At 42.5% G+C, this 9,238-nt stretch overlaps 2 protein-coding genes across 2 annotated transcripts in view; one reads left to right on the plus strand and one right to left on the minus strand.

Annotated features, from left to right (window-relative positions):
• The window catches only part of LOC145073024 (Flavin containing amine oxidoreductase family), a 28,049-nt gene extending 23,265 nt beyond the window's left edge, over positions 1-4,784 (plus strand). The window contains exon 9 of the mRNA XM_079019572.1: positions 4,735-4,784. Coding sequence (XP_078875698.1) covers positions 4,735-4,769 — 35 coding nt within the window. The 3' untranslated portion in view covers positions 4,770-4,784. The remainder of the gene's footprint in view (positions 1-4,734) is intronic.
• A 1,441-nt stretch (positions 4,785-6,225) lies between these two features.
• Positions 6,226-8,807, minus strand: LOC145076942 (DHHC-type zinc finger family protein). The gene is made up of 9 exons (XM_079022737.1): positions 8,602-8,807; positions 8,345-8,458; positions 7,931-8,260; positions 7,639-7,707; positions 7,482-7,553; positions 7,269-7,397; positions 7,075-7,155; positions 6,831-6,995; positions 6,226-6,753 (listed from the first exon to the last, which is right to left on the minus strand). Exons 1-9 carry the CDS (start codon positions 8,641-8,643, stop codon positions 6,301-6,303), a joined length of 1,455 nt encoding a protein of 484 aa, XP_078878863.1. The 5' UTR covers positions 8,644-8,807; the 3' UTR covers positions 6,226-6,300.
• Positions 8,808-9,238: the final 431 nt, after the last annotated feature.

Genomic DNA, 9,238 nt, shown 5'->3' on the forward strand with positions numbered 1-9,238 from the left:
TTCAAGACCCGATTGTTGCTATGAGATGGTTGTCGGACGTGGAGGGGTGTTTCTTCACGTGTTCATGCCCTGCTGATCAGAGGGTGAGGTGTGCTTTGAACCTGTTGAGGCTCGGGGCGAAGGATTGGTGGAGATTGACCACGGGGTCATATTCGGATGCGCAGAGGGTTGCGGTTTCATGGGATCAGTTTAGAGAGATGTTCAGCACTCGTTATGTTCCGCGGGTTGAGAGGGAGAGATTGGCTCAGGAGTTCCTGGAGCTAAAACAGGGTTCGGAGTTGGTGACTGAGATCACCAGGATGTTCACTGAGAGGGCGATGTTTTGCCCTGAGTTCGCTTCGGAGCAGGCTCAGATGTCCCGATATCTGAGTATGCTCAAGAGAGATATCAGACAGTTTGTGTCTACGCAGAGGTGCGAGACTTTGTTGGAGTTGCAGGAGGCCGCCAGGAAGCGTGAGTTGGAGATTGAGTTGCAGTTGCGTGAGCTGAGGCAGGCTCTGGTGCAGTCGCAGCCAGCGCCGAAACGGTCCAAGACCGTTGATTCTAGGGTGGGAGATCAGAGCAGCCACACTTGTGGGAAGTGTGGGAAGGGTCACACCGGAGTTTGTAGGTCCGGTGGTGCATGCCGCAAGTGCGGAAAGGAGGGGCACTATGCGAGGGATTGTTGGCAGTCAGCGCCTGTTTAGGATTTGAGAATTTGTTATGATTGTCATCAGGTTGGACATTTGAGGGTCAACTGTCCACAGCTTGCTGCAGGACCGGTGCAGGCTCCAGCACCGGCCACTTTGAGGATCACGGGTGGAGGTCAGGGTGAAGCGGAGCCCCCAAGGGCTCAAGGTCGTGCTTTTCAGCTTACAACAGAGGAGGTCAGAGCAGTGCCGGATGCAGCTGCGGGTATGTTTCTTTCTTGATGACTTGTTATCTTGTGATTATTGTGGAGTATTGTTTATCTGCTACTCTCATTGTGTGGTTTTCGGTGTGGTATTCGTTGTTCCTTGAGGGTCATGGTATGGTTATGGGTTAGTGTTGGGAATTTCGTTGGTTATCATTCATGAGGGTTATTAGTGGAAATCTGGCATTTGGTCTGAATGCCGGGTAGCATCTGCATCTGAGGAGGGGTTAGCTGAAGATCGAGTTTCTTTCGAGCTCGGGATGATCAGTGTTGATATGTGATTTTGTTAAGGTTGCTAGTGCTAGTGGGAATCAGTTCGCGTGTTCGTGTTTGTGTTGTGTAGGGTTGTTAAGGGAGGTCGGTGATGGCGACCGGTGGTTGATAGTCAGTGTTATAAGTGGGGGAGAATTGAAAAATTCTCCGGACAATCGATGAGCATGGGAGGTTGTTTAGCTGCTTGGGATCCAGCAGTGTTCTTTCAGCCAAGAGCGTAGGCTGGTATGAGTAAGTGGCAGGCATGCGGGGCGGAATACAGACCAAGGGTATTTGATTGTAGAGGGCCTGGGATCAGGCCGGGATTGAGTATGTATGATGGAGATAGAGTTCGGAACCCCTAGAGGGGTAGAACAGTATGCATGGGAGGATTTCCCCGAGAGATAACTCGGAAGGATGAATGCTAGTTGAGCGGTTCGGGTAGACTGAAGGCCGGTAGGCGTACCAGTCAGGCCGAAGGCTCGGAGAACGGTTCAGCCAGGCTGAAGGCCATGGAGGGCGGTCCAGATTGGCTGAAGGTTCTGAGAGTGGTCCAGATTGGCTGAAGTCCTGGTAAGGCGGTCCAGTCATGCTGAAGACTTTGCAGGTATTGTTAGATCGGTTCGAGGAAATGGATTGAGTATGTCGCGATGTGTTAGCATTAGAAGCCCTGGCCCCGGGTATTGATCTCGATTAGTGGAGATAGTGCATGGACTCGAGAGTCCTTGCGAGCAGATTCAGAGCATGTGTGTTGCATGGATAGCGGTTATGCTATAGGGGAGTGGTGTAGCGTTGGGCGAGCACCGTGGCACTTGTCGCAGTGACAAGGCGGCCAAGTGGATTTTCTTGATAAGGAAAGAGAGAGGAATGTAGCTCCGAGAGGGAGTGTAAATTCACGGAAGTGAAAGCGGCAGTGTAGAGTTATGATCAGAGTGATCCAATTATGGTCATTGAGTAGCGTGATTGCGGCAGTGGTACGGAATCACATCTGGATGGGATGTCTGCTGAGGTTGCGGAAGGATTTCCGCGGGGGTAGAGCCAAAAGGCTCGGAAAGGATGTTGGGATGGAGTCTTGGATTCCCAGATTGACTCTGATCAAGGAATTGTGTATGTAGTGGTGATTCATCCTGGGGATGTTTGGAGGTGTCGTCAGTGTGACGGGTTTTCCCATCCCGAGGGTGCTAGAGCTAGTTCGGCATGTGCATGCGATTGTAAGAGGAGAACTCGTGGGAGTGCTCTGAGGTTGAAGAATGTGTCATTCTGTCAGCATGGAATGGATAGAGTTGGACTCGGATCGGGAACCCGATGGTTCAGCGTTATATCTAGCTCGTAAGAGTCAAGTGATTGTTGTAATCAGGATCGAGAAAAGTTCCATGGAGTGGTACTCGGTTGATAAGTGTAGAATCTGATAAGTGTGGTTATCAAAGGGTGAAGCCGGTGGCCGGCTTGAAGCGGTGGTCAGAACACCGCAAGAAAAGGGAAGGTTGAGTTATGGATTTCGAAGGGTGTGTCTTAAGGAACCTGGTTTGGTTAATGCCAGGTGGTGCGTTGCGGGAGAAGTTCTGGAGTAGAGTTGCCGCAGGCTTCAAGGGCGAAGCCTAATTTAAGTGGGGGAGAATTGTAACGCCCCGTTCCTAAAAATACTTATTTGTGAGTCCCCGGGATTTAAGAGGAAGGGTATTTTGGTCCTTTTGTGAGAAAAGTGGAAAAGGAGGGCCAAATATGAAATTTGGGGACACGCCGAGTACGCCCAGCGTAAGTGTGTAATTGGACGCGGGTGCAAGGTTGAGTACGCCCAATGTACTCTCAGAGTTCTAAAACCCTAAAATTAGGGTCAGCCACTATATAAGGAACATGTTGGTTCATACCCTAGCCTCCATAAGCTCTCTCTTAATCTTAGAAACCCTAGATAGCCGTTCCACCTCCATTGTTGGGTGTGTTTGGCCTTGAAAAGCTTATTTTGGCAAAGGAGAGGATAGAAGAAGAAAGAGGAAGTTGTCAAAGAAGGAGTTGAGTGGCTGGAGCTTATAGATCTAGAAAGATATCATCCTTTGGAGCCTATCTGAGGTATAAAGCTTCTTTCTTGCCATTTATATTGCATAGATCTAAGTGTTGTGAAGTTTTGATATCATTCTTGTCCCAAAAGTCCTCATCTTGATGCATGTTTTGAGTTGGTCGAGATTATCTGTCCTTTCAGACCTTTGGAGAGGTCTTGAGTGAGAAAAATGAGGTCCCAAGGGCTGTGGTTGTTCCATGTGTGAGATATATAGGTTTTAATGGATTAAGAGCTTTATGAACGTCCCAAGTGATAAAGTTTGAGACTTTATGAATCTTAGGCATATTTGGCCTAAGGATCTGAAGTTTGGGCTTAAGAGCTTAAGCTATTAAGAAGTTATGCGGACTTAATGAGCAGCGAAGTTACGCCCCGATCCCCATTTGCGAATCAGCGTGTACGCCCCGCGTACCAAGGAGGGTACGCCCATCGTACTCCCTCTGTTGGGTTTTTCATTTTGGGCCTTAGGGATTGGGCTGATTATTCGGGCTGCTGGATTTTGGGCTGTGACTGGACATTATGGATAGAGTATTGTGGACCCATTAGTTGTTGTGAACCATGGGTCTAGGCCCATTTGGTGAGGTGGGCCCAATTTAGTAAATTGGGCCAATAGTGGGCTTTGCTTCGGACTTTTGGACTTTGGGCCATTAGTGGGCTTGAGAGCTTATCCAGTGTTGGGTCGGAATGAGTTAAGGGTAAATTGGTCAATTTATCCTTGGAAGGGTATTGTGCTTAGCCTAACGATTATTTGTGCTATGTTGGCTAGTTCGGGATTTTCGGTGAGTCGGTGATTCGAGAATCTGCTTCTTCAGTTCAGAGTTTCGGCAGTGGCAAGGTGAGTTACCCTCACTATATCAACAGGGTCTAAGGAACCAAGGCCGACCCTTTATCGGATTGAGATCCGGGTATTTGTTGTTATGTTATTGCTTTGATATGGTTGCATCCTGGTAGCTAGGATGGTATATGTTAGAGACTTGGTTAAGGTCGGTATCCTGTTATGTAGGATGATGCTATGCTAGTGACCGGTTAGGTCGGTATCCTGGTTAGGATGATGATATGTTATGTGATCTGCTAGATCGGCTTGTTGACTGTGAATTGTTATATGATTGTATGTTTATGTGCACATGGTTGTTGGACTGGGGTTGGGTTGAGGCGGGTCCTGCTTTGTGCTGTAGGCCAAGATACCCAGGGCGGACTGGTTATCCCAAAGGCCCAACGAGCGGTCCGGATAGGCTGTAGGCCCCAAGAGGGCGGACCAGACGTGCCGAGGGTTGGAGAGTGGACCATGCCGACTAAAGGCCCGGTGTGGGCGGACCAATCACACTGCAGACTCGATGTATATGGCTAGACTCGGAGGGTGGACCAGGTGGACTGTTGGCCGGTGCGGCGGACTAGTCACACAGTAGACCCGAAGTGCATGTCTGTTTTGTGATCGAATATGATATGGCATGTTATGCGTGTATGGTATATGTGGTTGGTATTTTGGGGATATCTCACTAAGCTTTCGGGCTTACAGTTGTGGTTTAATGTTTTTCAGGTTCTTCAGGAGACTGTGACAAGACAAAGGCGTGATCGCACCGCTCCTCATATTTATGTTGTGATGTGATTCTGGGAATACTCTAAATTAATTGTATTGAAAACCCTTTTGTAATAATTTAATGAAATCGGGTTGTTTTTGAAAAGTTTAAATTGGTTGGAATTTTATGGTCGTTACAGTTCCAAAAACACCCTACCAAAAAGAAGTTGTTGAAAGAATGAACATCACACTAAATAAAATGGTGAATAACACGAGGCTTCATGTTGGGAGGTGACTCTTTCACACTTAAAGTTTTCGGTTTTATTTCTTGCATAAAGATTAAATACGACGAAAAAAAATTTCGAGGGAAAACTCAATAAACATGTATTTATTCCTTATGGTTCACAACTTTATATAGGAGATGATATCGCTTCTTGGAGCAAGGTAGAACGGACATCAAAAGCAAAAAGACAACATTCATTGACAAACACACTCTAAGTCTCACAAACCATCCGGAAAAGGTCACATTGTGTTTGAAAAGATGACTTGTCATGTTCTACTAGTATTTTAGAGATAATGATAGAACTTATAAGTTAGTAGGACCTAAAATTAACCCTATTGGTGAGCCAAAGCTATCGCTCATGCCTACGAACTCAGCTCGCTAATTTCTTTACCCTTTCATTGTCCACATGTCAACCGCTCAACGAGGGAATTATATTAACTTTTATAAACTAAAAGTAAATTTGAAATAAATATATTTTATCTTTATTAAAAAATAAAATAAAATAAAATATACCAAAATACATAATTTATTTTTCTCTACAAATGAGATTAATATTGATATATTTTTTATATATAATTTGTTAGTTAAAAATGGGTTGGATTGGATTGCTTACGAGTGATAAATTTTTTGTATAATTGGGTTATGTATTTTAATGAAGGAGATAACAATTTTTTAATAGATAATTGGGTAGGATTGAGTTGAGAATGAGGATAGCCTAATATCAAAAACTAGGGTAAGACTGGAGAACAATGATCCACTAGAGAATCAAGAGTCTTGTCCAAAGACGAGCCAAAGTCTTATCCAAAAGCCTAGCTTGAGAACGAAAAAAATCCTCACAGTATAACTTAATTGTAGGTAAAATGGCTTAAAACTAAGTATAGGGTCTAACGTGTGAACGAGGCTATAGTGCAAGGGACCATTTGTGTAAATAGGAGTTTTGTGTTCAGTTGTGAGTGATCGTAAAGTAGGTTTTAAGTTCTAAGTTCTTTCTTTTGGTTTTTCTATCTGTATCGCATATATCACAAGAAGTCATTAAAATCCTTTTCGGCCATTCTTTATTGAGTTTAATTTGTCTCTAGTTATTCGATTGGAGTGAGTTGGTTTTTTCTTTTGTGAAACATCCTGTTTTACTCTTCAATGGAACAGTTTTCCGTTGCATTGCATATACCTTTATACTTCGGTATTACTACCATTGATTGTAATGCAAGATAGATAAATTGAGAAGCAAATCAAAAGAACAGAAAAACTTGTAATAATTAAAAGTAAATAATTTATCTTTCTCAAAGACTGAGAGAAGAATATATCTATCTTGGGGATGGGGATGACTCACTCTCGCCCTTCTTCAGAACAGAGCATAACACCTGCCTTGAAATATAAGTATCAAGTTCCCTAGACACATCTGTTAACTTAAGATCGAAATTACTCTTATACTTTTGGTTTGGTGATGGAGAAATAGATACCCGTCTTCTTGGGCTTGAGAACCTCCCAGGCGATCCAGGTTTTACAACAAGCGGAAGAGGAGTCATCAACAGTCCGTTTTTGGTCTCCAGTGGTAATGGTAATGGCTTAATTAGGGAATCATCCTTTTGTCTCGTGAACCTTTCCCTAGCCTTTGCAGCAGCTGCTACAGCTTTCTCCCTGCTCATATTGATAAGCTTCCATGGATTAATACTTGCACGAAAACCACCCTCCTGCTTCTGCTTCTTTGTTGTCTGGGTAGGTTCTCTATCGATTCTTACAGAAAGTCTGTGCTGGGTCTGAAAAAATAAAAAATTAAACAAATTGTGTCTCACACACCCAAGACAAATTAAACAAATTGTGCCCCAATAAGTACCTCCGGTGTTCTCTCTCTACACATACACATGGCGAATTTTGTTTTTTTAGGGGAATCAAAGTCTATACTCTCTTCAGAAGACAAATCCGAATCATCAGACAGCTCTAGTTCCGCCAACTCATTTTCTTCTTTCAATGCCATTATGTAATCATAAGTTCGCATTCCCTATAGTTTTAGTTTGATCATGAGATGTGAATCATTATTAAATAGAAAATTAACAATCATATATCATCGGATTTAATACCTTTCGGATAAGAACAACATGAAAGAAGAAAAGTTGTCCTAGAGCTGCTGAACCATAAGCTGTGAGTAGAACCAGGAAAACCTGTCACATTGATATGATAAACACTAATAATCAGTTTGTAATGTATGATTGATAATTGATAAACAAACAGAGAGCAGAGAGGTTTTATGAGTTTGAAACTAAGAACAACTTACGCAGATGGCTGAAAGAAGTGGTCTAGGAAAATGAACATGGAGCCTTCTTTGAAGCTCCATGTCTAGCCCTTTTGCATCCATAAAGCACCTAATAAAAACCACAACTGCGGTCCCTCCTTCTATCATAAGCTGGAAGGATGGATTATCAAAACTTTGTGGTCAAACAAACACATGACATGAGGAGATATTAATGAAAAATAGCACCTCACTTACCATTAACAAGACAAAGATGAGGAGAAGAATGAAGGTTCTGTAGTTCTTTTTCCCAACACAGTTGTTTAACCACTGGAACCAGAAATCATTATTACTTACTTTCAGATTTTTATAAAATAATGAAAGAAACAAAACAAGATATTCAAATCTTAGTTACCCTGCAGTGGTGATCGAACCCTTCAACACAGCGATTGCAGGTCCTGCAGTGCTTGCTCTGCTTTTTAACCTATAAAAAAAGAAGGTCGAATAGTATTAATTAATATTATAAAAAGAATGTTAGAAAATAGGGGTAGGAAACACAAAATCTAAATTGCTTCATAGATCATGCAGGTTGATTTTCCGTGTTGACATATCTGGCCTTATATACAATTAATTATGCACCCGGCATCAGCCAACTTCATAGTTTAAATCCCCATTTTAACTCCATTTATATAAATTAAAGTACGGACCTGAGAATCACATAGAACGCAAAATGAGATGTCTGCTAGTAGTGGGTCAGGTGAAACTGAATCATCCTTAATGACAAGAGGGAATGGAAGCAGAGGCTCCATCTGAGCTGTTGTACTCAAAGGATCCAGGTACTTGCGCCTTATAAATTTCTGAAGGATCTTGCGCTCAATTTTAGTGAAAAATCTCATAACTATGTGACCCAGTATAAAACCATAATTGAGCTGCGAAACTGCATTGGACATGCTCTTCTTCTTCTTCCTTTTAAAGTTAGTTTTATCAGTCGGGTCAATTGCAGTGCACCTGACAAATAAAAGCATAACTGCAAGTGCCTGAAGAAATTCAAAAGAAAATTTTGATAAGAGGAATAAAATGATGAGCAATTAATTAATTGTCACCGATTGTTTGCTACCTACCGTAAAAGAAAAGATTGACGTGACGACAATCACAGTGGTCCGGGTACCAAGGAAAAGCCCAAGGAAGGTATAGAAGGCTACAACCAAGAAACCGTATATTGACATTCCCACTATCTGTAAACACACACATAAGGATTAAGGAATGAGTTGAAGGAACAAATCAACTCCCCTAGTAATCTTAACCAGGTGAAGTTTTTGAAAAGAACGCAAATAAACAAGTCGGCAGCAGCAACTGTAAAACCCAAAAAGGAGGTAACCTGTAGAGGGTGAAGGGGCCGTTGCCAGCCATGGCGCCTCATAATTTAGGAGCAACAAAAGATGAGATATTTCAGCTGAAGAATCCTCCTCAGACAACGTCGAGTGAGTAAACCCTAGAAAGCGTCTCCGTTTGCCTAGATTTAGTTTGAAACCACTGAAATCTACTCCATTGACTTCAACGGTCGACTAACTCCATTTGTATTTTGAATTTTGAGTGAAAACCAAATTGGGATTCTATGATGCGGCTCCGGGCCCTTCAACTTTCCAAGTAATAAAATAAACCCCAAAATATTGAAAAATAATTATTTTAATTTTATTAATATAGTCATTTAATTTAAACAAAATTACAGAAATGCTCACAGTGGTATGTTGAAATAGGCAAATAAAATCCAACTTTAAGAAAATGGACAAACTTGGTCCTTGTGTAATTGTGTTATTTCGATATTACAAAATTGGTCCTTCCGTCAAACGGCGTCGATCACGTGTCGTTTATTCCCATCACGTGCATAGCATGTGAGGGTAAAATGGTTCTTTTACGTTGCTCGTTCAATTGGTCTTATTTAAGGGTTTATCCCTGTCGATCTCTTTCTTTCATCTCTTTTTTTCTTCTCCAATTCTCTCTTTCTTCTCCAACCC

This window comes from Lactuca serriola, chromosome 9 (assembly GCF_051521515.1).
Source record: "Lactuca serriola cultivar US96UC23 chromosome 9, Lser_US96UC23_V15, whole genome shotgun sequence".
Lineage (NCBI taxonomy): Eukaryota > Viridiplantae > Streptophyta > Magnoliopsida > Asterales > Asteraceae > Lactuca > Lactuca serriola.